Source organism: Lepisosteus platostomus, chromosome 2 (assembly GCF_059453375.1).
Source record: "Lepisosteus platostomus isolate fLepPlt1 chromosome 2, fLepPlt1.hap1, whole genome shotgun sequence".
Lineage (NCBI taxonomy): Eukaryota > Metazoa > Chordata > Actinopteri > Semionotiformes > Lepisosteidae > Lepisosteus > Lepisosteus platostomus.
This window is the reverse complement of record NC_142612.1, coordinates 73,986,059-74,000,853: the sequence shown is the minus strand read 5'-3', so window position 1 is coordinate 74,000,853 and position 14,795 is coordinate 73,986,059. Positions and strand designations below refer to the sequence as shown.

Genomic DNA, 14,795 nt, shown 5'->3' with positions numbered 1-14,795 from the left:
GAGCGATAACTCTTTCAAGTAAAGTGTGACACAATAATTAATATTTTTCAGGCTTTTTCTTAGCCAGCCTACCCGGTATCACTGGGTCCCTAAGCAGAGGAAGAGAGGAAAAAAAGGGATAGCAGTGACCATGCCGACTGTCAGCGTTAAAAGAAATCTTCTTTTTGAGGCTTTGGGGAGAGATTACAGTGAGTATTTTTTTAGATTAAATAGTGTACTGGATGTAATTTTAATAAATTACGATATTTTGCAGTAGTCCGAAAGACCGTCAGATCTTAAGTAGCTCTATCCTGCACCCAGCTGACAGACCTCTGGGGGCTGGATGAACGAGAATGACATTTCGGTCTGCTTCTCTGCCTTTTTTTAATCGATCGCTTTATCGTCGTGTCGCGTCCTTCTTTATTATTCACCAGAACCTTATTTATTGTAGTTGTCCACAGACAAGGGATTTAAGAGTTGCACTACTCTCCTGCCGCTGGGTGGAGTACAGCATCTGATGGTTTCATTGTGATTGCATCAGCTGTGCTGCTTATGTGTCTTTTATCATGATAAAAAATTAATATAATTACTTTTCCAGTGCGAGTTAATATACACCTACACATCAAGTTTACGTGTTCCTGTACGATATTGCATTTTCAGCGGTATACCTACAATTCAAAATAAGACCATCGCACGTCTTTAATTTCATTGCGGTAAATGCCATTATTGTTTAAATAGTTCATTATTAGTAAAACTGATCATTTGACATGATTTGACAGCAGTATCGCCACCTTCTAGCCTGAGCTCATGAGATCCCGTAAGCTAAGCAAAGGGGGTTCTGATCAGTGCTGGGATGGAAGGTGTCTAAAGCAAGCTTGGTTGCTTCTGTAAGTGGTGTTGGTGGAGCAGTAGGTGTCAATCTTCTCTCTGGACCAGAAGGTCCAACACTGTCTTGTAGGAGGTGTTGTCCTTCAGGGGGAAGTAGATCCCTTCCTATACATAAAGATCTTTGGAATGAAAGTGCAAGTGAATGCAATGAATTATTGTTATTACAGTTACTATTTCAATTAATTTAACTTGTCTCCAGTATAAATATATAGATGTGTGTATGTTTTTGTGCATTCCTCATAAGTAGGTCTTATTTTTAAGCAGTAGTTGAAAAGTATTTAAAAAATAAGTATAGTCTTACATTCGAGATACTCAAGGTGCATTTTGATATGTAACTTTCTGTTTCTTGAAGCCTTTTATTCTTGTATTATAAGTCTGTTGAACAGCATCATCACCCTCGTATTTAATAACATTAAGATTTGATTGTTCTTTTTTTCACGTTTTTTTAAAGTTATATATTATTATTTTTTTAAGTTTAGTGCATTGCACTGGTTGTTCCTTCATGGTGTGTAATCTGTTTCGTTTGCCTTTAGCCGATGAAGAATTTGATGAGCTCTGCTTTGAGTTTGGACTGGAACTTGATGAAATTGTAAGTGGTCTTTTACCATATTCCTGCTTTTGTGGTCCTCTGCCATCGTGGTTCGCTCGTTTGTTTTGTCATTCTTCTCTCACAACGTGTTCACCCTGTAGAGTTAGTGTTTTGGGGGCAAAGACTTCAAACACTGGCTCCGGCCAATAACATTTCTGGGAAATGCATAACTGTCTTCCAGACTTCGGAGAAGGATATCATCAGCAAAGAGCAGGGAAATGTAAAAGCAGAGGGAGCCTCCGATGTCATTCTCTACAAAATCGATGTTCCCGCCAACCGTTACGACCTGCTGTGTTTGGAGGGGCTGGTCCGTGGGCTCCAGGTTTTTAAGGAAAGGTAACTCCACACACTCCACTGTGCTCCTCAGAAAGCTCTCACAGGATTCCCACTTACTGTTTGTTTCTCGGGATGGCAACAGCTGTGGCCGAGTTTTAAAATATAACAAAAGTGTGAAGCTCTGAATTTAGCTGAATGTATTGCTTAATCTAAAGCGCTCTTCCCATTTCCCCTTCAGGACAGAAGCTCCCAGGTACCAGCGAGTCAGCCCCTCTGGGGAGCCCCAGAGGCTGCTCATCACAGAGGAGGTAAGCTGTGAACAAAGCCCGAGCAATGTTACTTATTACAGCAGGTTCTCGGAATTTCCCCCAGATTCCCAGCTCTCTTAAAAAGTTAGAATCATCCTCTATCTCGACTCCCGATTCGTTGGCAAAACATCTTCTTTAAAGACAAACGGCTGACAGATCAGTCCGCAAGGCTCACCGGTAGTTTGAAGCTCCGGACGTTGTCTGCCCTCTGCTTTTCTTCAGCGTCTGGCAGTAAAGTTTTAAAGATGAGGTTTTGAGCTCAACGCACTGATCATGTCCACCCCTGTCTACAGTTCCACATGTACAGAGAAATAATGTGGGATGAGAGCAGGCCAGCATCCAGCCGATGAGTAGAAAGCCTCAGTGGTATTTCATGTGTCTAAGCACAAAGAAATATCCGATGATCATTTCCCAAGGGAATGAAAGTGCCGGAGGTGGGGAAGGGGCTCAGAATTTCAGGTGGTTCGGTTTGCATGTGGTAAGTTTGACGGACTGCCCGCCGATCGGTTCTGTGACAGCAAGCTCGGCGTAGCGAGCGCCCGGAGAGAGAAGGGGCCGGGTTCACGTGTACTGCTCCCTTTCAGACGGCTCAGGTGCGCCCCCATGCAGTGGCGGCCGTTCTGCGCAACATCACCTTCACCCAGGAGCGTTACGAGAGCTTCATCGAGCTGCAGGAGAAGCTGCACCAGAACGTGTGCAGGTGGGCGGAACCCAGGCTTTTCTTCTCGCAGATAAGCGTGGATCAACGAGGAAGCTTTCTGAAACTCGCTCGCAAAAAAAAAATGTGCCTTAAAAATGGTGAAAGCACGAAATAAGACGTTAAAGCGCAGAACGAAATGTCAGCACTTCCAGTAAAGTAGAAGGGCTTCTGTCAAAGTGGTACTTTGCATTCTGATGAGCACAAGCATATATCATTTCAGTGATACGTTTTAGAGGTTTTTGCAACACACACCCCTATGTTGGTTTCTGAGAAAAGAAAAGATTCTTAATTGTTGTTGCTTAATATCATTCTTTTTATCTCTTCAAGTATTTTTGTATTAGGCTCAGCAGTGAAGGAGCTTCCTCATGTCAGACAATCTGAGCTATGGTGCACATGTGATATTCTGGCACTTGTTGAAGTGCTTTTTTTTTCTGTCTTGAGGTGAGTTCTTTGCAAGAATAACCAAGTGTCTCATGCATGTGTGTGCATAACTAGGAAGAGAACCTTGGTGGCAATAGGCACTCATGACCTGGACACCATAACTGGGCCCTTTACATATACAGCCAAGCCTCCAGGAGAGATCAAGTTCAAGCCCTTGAACCAGACCAGAGAGTACAGCGCTCCAGAGCTCATGAGCCTTTATAAGGTAAGACCTGAGAGAGATATTGCCACATTTAGCAGGGTATTCAAACATCTGAGCTACATTTGACAAAAACTGTAAATTGAAAATTTACAGTAAAAACTGTAAACTGTATGCCCTGTAAAACTAAAGGTTTTCTCCTGACAAATATTTTAAAACTGTTTTTTTCTCGTTGAAGGTGAATTGTTTATTTAAAAAAATACAAGATAAAGTGAGCCTTTTCTGTAAGCAGCATAGTACAGCTAAAATGCTAAATTCGACATGAACTGAAATATTTTGGGTGTTTTGCTTCCAACTGAGCAAAGTTCTGACCAGAATGTGGAAATGAAGCTAAACAGAAAACCGCTGTTTGGATAGCTTGTTATTCTCTTTGAGCTAAAGCCAAACCAAACCGCTATTTCAGGACCATCCTGTACAACAATGTGCTGTTGAACATGGATATGAGGCAGAGTCTTTTAAATGTAATACTAACATTTTTAATTGTTTTAGACTGATGGCCATCTGCGGCACTACCTTCACATAATTGAAGACAAGCCAGTCTACCCCATTATTTATGACAGTAATGGTATAGTCCTGTCCATGCCCCCTATCATTAATGGTAAGTGTGCACATGCTATCTACAGCTCTGCTTACATAGACTTAGCCCCTTAAAATATTAGAGAGTAGAGCAAACCCGACTGTCCAGATCCGATGTTTATTCTTATAGCCCTGTTATGACCGAAAATGGAAAGAATATGCCAAATGCATTGTCATATTAAAGCATTTTGAAGGGTTCTGTTTTTTTTTCCTTTTCATTGTTGTTAAAGATGCAATAATACTTTTGTTGACATTAAAATGACAGCTTGAAATTTTTCTTCTTGGTTACAGGAGACCATTCAAAGATCTCTGTCAACACCAAAAATGTTTTTATTGAGTGCACTGCTACAGATCTTACCAAGGCAAGTGTATCTGAGTCTGAATGATCCCAATGCTCATTTCATTTGTTTTTTGTTACAAATCCGGTAGTAAGGTTTTTGTCTCTCTGCAGGCAAAAATTGTTCTGGACATGCTGGTTACCATGTTTAGTGAATATTGTGAGCAGCCTTTTACGTGAGTACATAATAATGACCTGAAATCAAACTTAAAGCTTGTGTTTTAATGCCTATCTGCTAATTCCTGCTTTATTTGCAGTGTTGAGGCTGCAGAGGTTGTCTATCCTGATGGGAATACCTGTATTTATCCAGTAAGTAAATGGACTCTTTCTGCCTGTGTAGGTTGCTTTTCTGTGCAGTGGTGTAGTATTTTGCATACATATTCTGAAGGAAAGCTTACCCACTTAATACAATCGAAACCCAAGAAAAAACCTTTTCAGATTGATGTTATGTTTCTTTAAAAAACTTTGGATTTTGCATCATCAGAAATTCCTCTTTGGTACTGACGTGGAGTGAAAACTACTTAATAAAAAGAACTTTTGTGCTTGTGTTCCAAGGAGCTGGCATACAGGAAAGAGACTCTGACTGGAGATTATATCAATAATAAAGTTGGCATCAAGTAAGTTGTGGAATTCTGGCGTCGGATTGCTCTGATTTTCGACAGCCGTCTCTTGATTTAATGAAAAATAATCTGAAAAGTGATTCATCTCCTGGAATGAAAACGCTTGTACTTTGTCTCCAGTGGCAAAGACCATGACATAAATTGCAGAGACCAGAACAAACATATTTTCTGCTTAGGTACAGCACACGCAAGTTACTTTACTTTAAAATGTATGTATTATCTTGCTCTGCTGAACTGTCCTCCATTCCAAACTTGTTACGTCAGTGAGACCCCAGAGAACATTGCCAAGCTGTTGACCCGGATGTACTTGAAGTCAGAGGTCGTAGGGGAAGGGGGCGAGATAGAGGTGGAAGTCCCGCCCACCAGATCTGACATCATCCATGCGTGCGACATTGTGGAGGATGCAGCTATTGCTTACGGCTTTAACAACATCCGCAGGACCACACCTCGGACCTACACAGTGGCCAACCAGGTAATTAATTAATTAAGGAAAGGAAGAACGGACGGAGGTGGATCTGTGGAAATGAGCGCTGGTTTGAAGCTCGTGTTCTGACTGAATCCTCCTCCTGTTTGCAGCTCCCGCTGAACAAGCTAACAGAGCTGCTCAGGCAGGATTTGGCTGCTGCTGGATTCACAGAAGCCCTCACCTTTGCCTTGGTAAGTGTCAAGCAGCTCTCTGGGTGTCACCTGGTGGAGCCCATTAACAAAGCCTGGATTCCAAATGGAGCTGGAGCGATTTTCTGTTTTTTCTTTCTGTCTGTTCCAAATGAAAGGATAAAGATTATTGCTCTTTTTAAATGAGGTAGAAGACACTGTTTAAATTAAGTGTTCTGCTAGTATAGAGGTCCATTGAAAACATTGTTTCTTCTTCTTCCTAGTGCTCGAAGGAAGACATAGCTGACAAGCTGGGCAAAGATATTTCTGTCACAAAAGCAGTGCACATTGCAAACCCTAAAACAGCTGAATTTCAGGTGAGACATCATTTGGATATTATGATAATTTTATTCAACTTGATTTACTTATAAAAATAATTTATTTTGGTATATAAAGCATAATGCCAAAATTTAAGTCCCCAAACACAAACAATATGATTTGACAGTGCTCAGCTGATCTGCCTACAAAAGGTATATTACCTGTCAAGAATGTCAAAAACCGATTCAAACTTGAGTTTTAGGATTAAAATGAAATTGCACTCAGCGACAATAACTTTTTCCTTCCACCAGGTGGCGCGCACCACCCTTCTCTCTGGGCTTCTGAAGACCGTTGCAGCCAATAGGAAAATGCCTCTTCCCCTGAAGCTCTTCGAAATCTCTGATGTGGTGCTGAAGGATGACACACGAGGTCCGTGACTAATTATAGTCATACAAGCAAACCACAACCTGTTGAGGAAAAAATAGAGTATTCCGCTACAGTTTTTTTTTTAATGTTATGACTCATTTTTAAGAGTTTTTTTTTAAATCGTCATTTGCTGTTGCTTCTTATTCAGAGCTTTTGTTATAGTTCATATTGTTAATTTTGACGTTCAGCTCAGTTAAAACTCCAGTAGCCTCTTCACAACAGCCTATACAATTCCCCATCCAGCACACTCCATCAGTTTAATAAAAGACACCGCCCCCAGCAATTTAAACCCCATTTGCTGGTACCGAAAACAGGATTGGATCACGTAACGCAATGAGTGGCTTAAGGAACAAAAGGTGAGGGAGCTGCTTGCTTTACCTTATTTTTCATTTTTCACCTCGGCTTGTCCTGCCACAGATGTGGGTGCAAGGAACAACCGACGCCTGTGTGCCTTGTTCTACAACAAGAGTCCTGGGTTCGAGGTCATCCACGGGCTGCTGGACAGGATCATGCAGCTGCTGGAGGTGAAACCAGGCAGAGAGGAAGGGTACTACATCCAGGCTGCAGAGGGTAGGTGCCCTGTTTCAATACCCTGAAACTGTGACTGTTCCAGTAGTCCATCACGCACTGCATCAAGCATGTGGTGATACGCCATCGCAGTCTGCTAATACACAATGTTTAGGGGATCTTTGCAAATTTCTCTTCTGCATTTAAAAATACACAGATATGCGTAAAGTGCACAAAACATTCAGTTCATTAGATGTTACTGCTTTCTGAGATGGCAAAATTGAAATTGATCTCTTCTTAGCGAATGCGTGTTAGATTACGTACTTGCTGTCATCGTTGAGGTACTTTGTGATAGAGGATACATGTCTTTGAAACTTAATTGGGATTTTCCTCTTTAGTTATTCGGCATTGACTCTTGGGTACTTGCAGGGCAGAAAGGAGATCCTCTTGCGCTTCTGCACTTGTGCAGTAAAGATTCATCTTTCCAAGGTCATGGACGTTGACAGGCCACTGGCTTTCTGCATGCGTTACTTGGAGGAGTCCATTAATACAATCGATAGTGCCGCTTCGCTCTGAGGTGGAATTTCCTGCAGTCCTGATCTGGATGTGGTCCCAGTTAGTGCACCAGTCGCAGCGGCTGAGGCTGCCTCCAGGGGTCAATGTGTCTTTACTTCATCTCTTTTGACATCTGACAGTTTTCACTGTCTCACAGGCGGGATGGTATGAATTATCTGTTCAACATTTTTTTGCCAAATAAAAAGAGAGAAAAACAAACCCCTTTCCATCTGCAATCAAAGGTTTAGGGCTTATACCTGAATACCAGTTATTTGTGTGATCTCTGGCAATGATTCTTGCCTAATGCAGATGTCTCATGTGAAATTAATGGACCTGGCAAAGTGTTAATGTTCATTAGGGGCATTAGAACGCTAGAGTCAGATGACTGCAGTGGGGTGAGCTTCTCACTTGTGATCCGAAAAATATTCATTGGTCAAGGATGCACTTTCAAAGTTGTTTTTTGTTTTTTTTTAATTCTAATCAACTTATTGCTGTAGTTATTTTGTGTTGACACTACCTTGGCCTTGGTTATTTTATCTCAGTAGCATTTATTGAAAATATGTATTTGTTTTGCTATGACTCATAATAGTCCATCGTGTTCACTGAATTTTGCTTGTAAACGACATGCATTTCTGTTCTATATTTATATACAGTATACAGTATGTGACCGTTTTATAGGGGGACTGTTCTCACGCCCACATTTACAGACCAGAATCATGGGAGATGAACAAGCTTTTGTCTTTTTAATCTGCTCTCACCAAGTGCGACCCTTCTTTCGAAGTTTACTTTGAGTAGTTGCTTAAATGTGTGAATATCGTACTGTAGGCTCGCTATGACAAATTACAGCCAAGAGGACGAACCGATGAAGACAAGGTCAGTCATTCAGAGAACGTGAACGTGTCAGAGGTAGACTAGAAATAAAAAAATTTAGGAGGGTATTGGTATTTTAGGGGAAAGGCTTGTGAATAGCGTGTCTGTAGTTGAGGTTTGAAAACTGAAGCAGCTAACTGAACAGTAACTGGCAAAGTTTCAGGGTCCTCTCCGGCTCGGGCAAGGTTTGGAATATTGTATATTTAAAACCTTAACTACACGATCAACAGATGTTAGCAAAGCTACTGCAGAGGATAAAAGACACCCTTTCCTTGGCCCAGCGCAATGTTGTAATGCATTAAAGAAGGAGCATATCAACCAATAATTGATTTTCCAGCCAGTGCCATTAAAAATGGAGAATCTGGATATTCCGTAATGGGTCGGACCGTGATGCTGCAATTTGAGTTGTTGGCAAATTAAGGAGCTCCAATTCCAGGAACATCCAAAGTGGGAATCCTCTTCAGTCCTGCAAAACAGGGAGTGCTGCATCCCAGCTTGACAGTCAAAGGGAAAAGCAGAAGAGCACATCCAGGCGTGCTGACAAACTGTTGTAGAGACTACTTTGTTCTGTGCTCTCCAGGACGCTGCTGTGTTTTCAATCAAAAACTCATTGGATCCTGATTCTGACATCCACTCGTTTGTTCTCATGACTGGTGTTGTCGTGTTTATAAAACGAGAAGAGGCATGTTGTTGGGCATCTAAAGTCATATAGTGTAAAGAGATCCACTCGAGGCGTTCGTTTTGCCAGTTAAACCTTTCTCTCTCTACCCTCGGCACCGCATTCCAACAGGACCTATAATCTGTGCCCCCCCCACTATCCACAGCCACGTCGCCTCTGATCCGAAAGTATCACTGTTCGAGCGGCATCTGGTTTCATACTCTGCATCATGTTTTGATTTCATGTTGACTTGTTTGTGTTTATTAAAAGAAGAGTGGAAATTCCTTGAGGTGACTAGTTTGCCTCTAATGAAATTAGCCCTTTGACTGCTGTAGTTCTGAGTCTGTCTGTGGATTCTAGGAGTCTTCATTTGGCCTTACACTCCTAGTCCCGAGGCTAGTGGTGGAAAAGGCTTGAGCCAGTGACTATTCGAGCCAGTGGCAAAACAACACAAAGGCACCTTTGTGGCAGAGTTCAGCTCCAGCCCTACAGTTCACGGCTAAAGCATTTTTATTGATTTTTACATTTTAACATTATGGATTTCAAGTTGTTGGGTTTTTTTTTGTGAAATGGAGTTTTAATTGCATGAAGATGCATGGGAGCACATTTCTGGGCTGAAATAACAGCACTGAAGTTACTAATGTGTGTCCCCAGTTTTGGCAGTCGGCTGTGTCGAGTGTAACATGTTTCAGTTGTTTCCTAAGATGCAGTATGTTAAAATAAATATGGCCCGCTGCACGTCCTATGTTTGAATTGTTGAACCCGAAGGGCAGTAATGTATTCTTGTTAGTCTGCCATTGCTTATGGGTAAAGAGCACAAAAGATGATTCTGCAGTGATGTGGTTGCATTTTATTTTATCCCCAATGTGGATTGATTTATCTGGTCTTTGAAAAATGGCTTTGTCATTTCTAGATGAAACAAACATGAGACACCCCCTGTTTTGGCTTAAAGTATATAATTAGCTTTTACAAAGGCTGCAGTCAAAAGGAATTTAAAAACCTATTAGTCTTGCTCATTGCTCGAGTCAGTGTCCAGTTATCTGCTTGTGTCCATTTAACTCTGGTCCATATGTTCTCAGGGCCCCTAATGTTACCTTTAAACACATTTGGCCAGTCAGCCCAGTCCAAGGTCCTAACCTCCAAGGCTCATAATGTCATAATGAGACACCTGTGGGAAGCTGCAGATGCTGGAACATACGGGTTAAATTGCCATGTTCCCTAGAGCCCTTACAGTTGTGTTTAGTGTAAACTGACCTGAGCTTTGTCTTGTCAAGCCTTAAAAAAAAAAAAGACGAGGAGAAAATGGACAACGTTGGTGGGCATCTGGAAGGAAGTGTGCAGTGGGAATTCTGTTGAAAGTGCAATATCTGAAAGTGAAGAGATCCTAACAGGCGTGACAGGCAAGATGCTATCTAGTGGTCTGTAATATCCCTTAGGATCTACGGACTGCGGCGTTGGTATCCATGTCAAATGTGGTAATTAAGGATGAGTGCCGTTTTGTCTTGTGTACAAAATAAAGGGGGAAGGATATGAAGAGTCTGAAAATAATTATGGCAGCACTATAGCAGTACCTTGGCTGTCATTTTCATTCTGGTTTTGAACCAGGTATGTGTGTATTAGAATATTTTCCAATTAAAGCAATAATCAGATTTTAAAAATCAGTTTAGCTTTATCAAATTAGACATGTTTAACAATTGTCAGTGGCATATTGTTAGTCTGGTTTTGCAATGCTACCAGTCAGTTAGTAGCAAAAACATATTATGGCATTGCGGTGCTTGATTAGTAAAGCATTGGAATAATTGCATACCTGATAATTCCATTCAGTACTTGATGCTTTTTAAGTGATTTCAGGGTTATAATTTAGGGAACAGTTTACTACACTGCCTACATTTTAGACTCTTTTTACAAATAATTAAAATGTAAAGCCTGCAATTTTGCCTTTCAGCAATGTTACATTACATATACGACAACAGTATGAGTCAGGTGGGACTATTTGTCAGAAGATCTCTGCTGCACCACTTCGGTAAAATACAAAGAAAACACTGGAGGCAAAATGAGGTTATCGGTAGAATGAGAGGGAAGAACAAGGTCAGGAAGAAGCGATCAACATTACTTGTGTTCCAGTTGTAAATAAAGGAGAAACGCTGAATAGTTCAATTAAGTTGAGCTTAAAAGGAAACAGTCACAGTGCAGTTTTTGTGTTTCTGACTATTAAACCAGATCAAGTTCAAAGGGAGCATCCCATGATCAGATTGAACTCTGTAAACATTAAGCCCAAAGGGTATGCAAGCAGATTTGGCTACATTTAATAGGCTACTGTAACAGTGCTATCTTTCGCATCAACTCAGAAGACAAAGGGAGAATATTTTTCAGCTCCGGAGGGAATGAATTGCTAACAGGCAAACGGATTGATAGAATTTTTCTTTACACGATAGGCGAGTGATTAGAAACTAAGCAGTGTCAGTCACTCACATTGAACTTTTGTATATACATTCTTCAACTTGCAAAAGCATTGTTTTATTTTTATTTATAAGATCTATTTGGCTTGCAGCTCTTCTGTTGATGAAAGAACAGGAAACAGAAGATGTAATGCTTGATTTGCTGTGGAGCTATATGAAGAGCATCATTTGCTTAATCAGTTTTCTAACCAACATTAAGGAAACTTCCAAAAGCCTTATAAAATCTATTTCCCTGTCCTGTCATTTCTGGCTGTTGTATCCCAAGAGCAGTACATTTACCGTGGGATTCATCTGGACGTACTAGCTGCTATTTTACAGTGCTGTGCTTCAAATCTGGAACTGCGTTATAAAAGGTACCTATGTTTAAGTTCAGTTCAGTTTATTGTCATATGCACAGGTGCAATGAAATGCTTATTTGGATGTTTGCTCCGTTACAAGGAGATTAAGGGAACACCAAAAACATTAACGCAGAACAGCAGCAGCAGCAGCAACAACAAGTTAAATAACATACATCAGTGTGAGCCAGTGGTAGGGGCTCAGTAATCTGACAGCTTGTGAGAAGAAACTGTCTCTTGAGTCTGAATCTGAAGGTTCGTGTCTTTATGCTCCTATAACGCTTACCAGAGGGAAGGGGGGAGAAAAATGAGAAACCGGGCTGACTGGTATTCTTAACGATACTTCCAGCCTTCCTGAGACAGCGAGTTGTAAAAATGTCCGAAATAGAGGGGAGCTGTACTCCAGTGATGGACTGGGCTGACCTGATCACCCCCTGTAACGCCTTCCGGTCAGACAGTTGCTGCTCTATGGAATGAGAATATAAGCTTTTGCCAGCAAGAGGAGCCTTTTGGGGTTTTCAGGAACTAATGGAGCCATTTCTTGGAAGAAACCTTAGCTTGGCCTTGGACAGTATGGCTAGGTGGTCTGCCATGGTGCTCCGGACTCCCACAACCCTTTGTGTCAAGAAGCACTTCCTTTTCAAAGGTGATTCCAAGGGGCTGTGTTTCACCATTTTAACGGTAGCAACTCACTGGTATGCCAGCAGCTATACCACCCTGGCAGCCCACTGAAGCTTAGGCAGGTGTGAGCCTGGCCAGTACCTGGATGGGAGACCTCCTGGTAAAAAAACTAAGGCTTCAGCTGGAAGAGGTGTTAGTGGGGCCAGCAGGGGGCGCTCACGCTGGGGTCTGTGTGGATCCCAATGCCCCAGTTATAGTGACAGGGACACTGTAGTGTAAAAAGGTGCCGTCCTTTCGGATGAAACGTAAAACTGAGATCCTAACTTTCTGTGGTCATTTAAAATCCCAAGGCGTTTCTCGAAAAGAGTAGGATTGTTACCCTGGTGTCCTGATCGAATTTCCCCTCGCCTTAACCGATCACGGCCTTTCTAATCCCATCTATGAATTGGCTTCATCACTTTGTTCTCCTCCCCACTGTTAGATGGTATGTGGTGAGCGTACTGTTCTTTTTGGGTTCTTTTGGATCACTTTGGCTGCCATCGCATCATCCAGATGGGGGCTACACATTGGTGCTGGTGGAGGGGAGTGTCCAGAAAAGTGCTCTGTAAGTGTAAGGATTATTATAATGGTAGGACAAAAAAAATAATGCAAGTCAGGGAGAATGCAGATCGTGCTCTGATGTATTTTAAAAATGATCTCACAGTGCTATTTTATGAGCCTTCCAGTTGAGTGACAACCTTAGTCATTAGAATATTCTAGTTTCTATCAAGTAAATAGGATTAAAAGTAATCCTGCATGCAGACATAAAAATAAAAAAACACTTGATCATTTATAAACATATCACTGAGTTGCATTTAATCTGTCTAGCCAGATGCATAGTGGGCACATAACTCCTGAAGTGAATTTTATATCTGACAGTTTAATGGTTATTTTAATCTTATTTTTTATCCTAATATGAGAGGAAACATGCCATTTCTTGTGTGCAACACTTTTTAAATTTAGAAAAACTTGTATTGATGGGAGATCTATATTGATTATTTACTGGTTCTTGTTTTTTGTGTATTGAGGTAGTGTCTAAGTGCGCATATGTCAATGGGTCTGTCAGTCGTTTTCATGCCATAACTTCTATCTTGCCTGCTTGCTTGGAATTGTGTCAGAAGGATGTGGAAGGAAGAGATTTCAAATCTTAAAGAAAGTGATTATTGAGTCCCCCCAGCACATCAAGTCTTTGACGTTTAATTAGGCTGCAAACGTGCTAAACAGAGCCGAGTGAAGTGGATTACTGAACAAAGGGTTCCTTCATTGTCATCAAAGAGAGGCTCTGGGTTCATCACGGAGGCTATTTCAGGTTTTGGGAGGGCACTTTCAAAGGTATTATTTAACTTGTTCAAGCCCTGGAGTCTCATAGAAATTAAAAGTCTGACCCAGACAGTCTATTGCCTGTGTAGTTTGCCTGGAGTCTTTGTTTTTTATCAGTCTGGCATTATTTATTACCAGATAACCTAGTGAGCATCCGTTCACATCCATAGGTGTTGCCCTCCCACATCACAGAAGGCGAATCACACAAGTCTTTTTGTTGTGCCTTTGAAAAAAGCTATGAAACGTCCCTCTTCATTACGTTTGTTTTGTGTTTGAAATGTTTTTTTAAAGAAAGCAGACATTCACTACGGTCTTGAGCGCATCTTTTCAGTTTAAGACTTGGGCCGCTGCAGGATCTCTCTGCTTGCTTTTTTATAGTTAGCCTGAGGAAATCCAGACCCTTGCCGGGCCGGGATGATTCGACTTTGCGAACGTTCTCCTTTCCGGTGATGGATAACCGGGAGATGTGCTTTGTTTTGGGATCAGATTCCACCTTTTTCCCCGGTCGCTGTGCGGAGGTCTTCGCCCAAGGCCGGAGTGTTGGAAGACTGGGCGTCCTGCACCCGGACATCATCACCAGATTTGAGCTGACGATGCCTTGCTCGGCTCTGGACCTCGACATCGAGCCCTTCCTGTGAGGCAGCAGCCCCTCTGCCCCCCTCATCTCGGCTCCAGGATCATCAGCTGACAGCGCCTTGGTCTCTTCTTATAAATATTTCACAGGCCTGCAGGAGTACTGTGTCTAGTGCAGCAATTACAGCCACCCAGCCACTTTCTGAAACCCAATAGGTTACTGCGCAGTGCAAAGCAGCAGCCAGTTGAGTGCTGCAGGATGAAAATGTCTCATCTAAGCATATCCCAGGGCTGGAAATATCACTCCAGTGACGATGTTTCTTTCCCCTTGGAATGTTGCTAGCCCTTATCATAAGAATCCACGTGGCTCAAATATAAATTGAATAAAGTATCCTAGCCTTCGCATATCTCGGTCGGCATCTGTTTTGTCAAATTGACAGTTGCACACATATCGCAGTCATCTTTATTAATGGGTAAGTTGCTGCACCTGTTTCTAGTTTGTGCTGTAAAACTAGGCTTGTATTAGAAGCAGTGTTGGAGAATATCACACATGTTTTGAGCCATTCACATGGACCTGTGGAAATGGAATAAAAGGAATTCCCCATGT

The 14,795-nt window shown here is 41.8% G+C and overlaps 1 protein-coding gene and 1 long non-coding RNA gene across 2 annotated transcripts; both read left to right on the top strand.

The window, feature by feature from the left end:
* The first annotated feature begins 51 nt into the window (after window positions 1–51).
* Window positions 52–14,795, top strand: farsb (phenylalanyl-tRNA synthetase subunit beta). The gene is made up of 17 exons (XM_088617800.1): window positions 52–188; window positions 1,401–1,456; window positions 1,638–1,792; window positions 1,971–2,040; window positions 2,625–2,740; window positions 3,236–3,386; window positions 3,870–3,978; window positions 4,248–4,318; window positions 4,408–4,469; window positions 4,551–4,602; window positions 4,849–4,910; window positions 5,178–5,385; window positions 5,490–5,570; window positions 5,792–5,884; window positions 6,137–6,254; window positions 6,669–6,821; window positions 14,102–14,795. The coding sequence occupies exons 1-17, from the start codon at window positions 131–133 to the stop codon at window positions 14,251–14,253; spliced, it is 1,767 nt and encodes a 588-aa protein (XP_088473926.1). The 5' UTR covers window positions 52–130; the 3' UTR covers window positions 14,254–14,795.
* Window positions 6,830–13,697, top strand: LOC148677089 (uncharacterized). The gene is made up of 2 exons (XR_015929722.1): window positions 6,830–11,854; window positions 12,843–13,697. It is a non-coding gene; the product is annotated as an uncharacterized LOC148677089 (long non-coding RNA).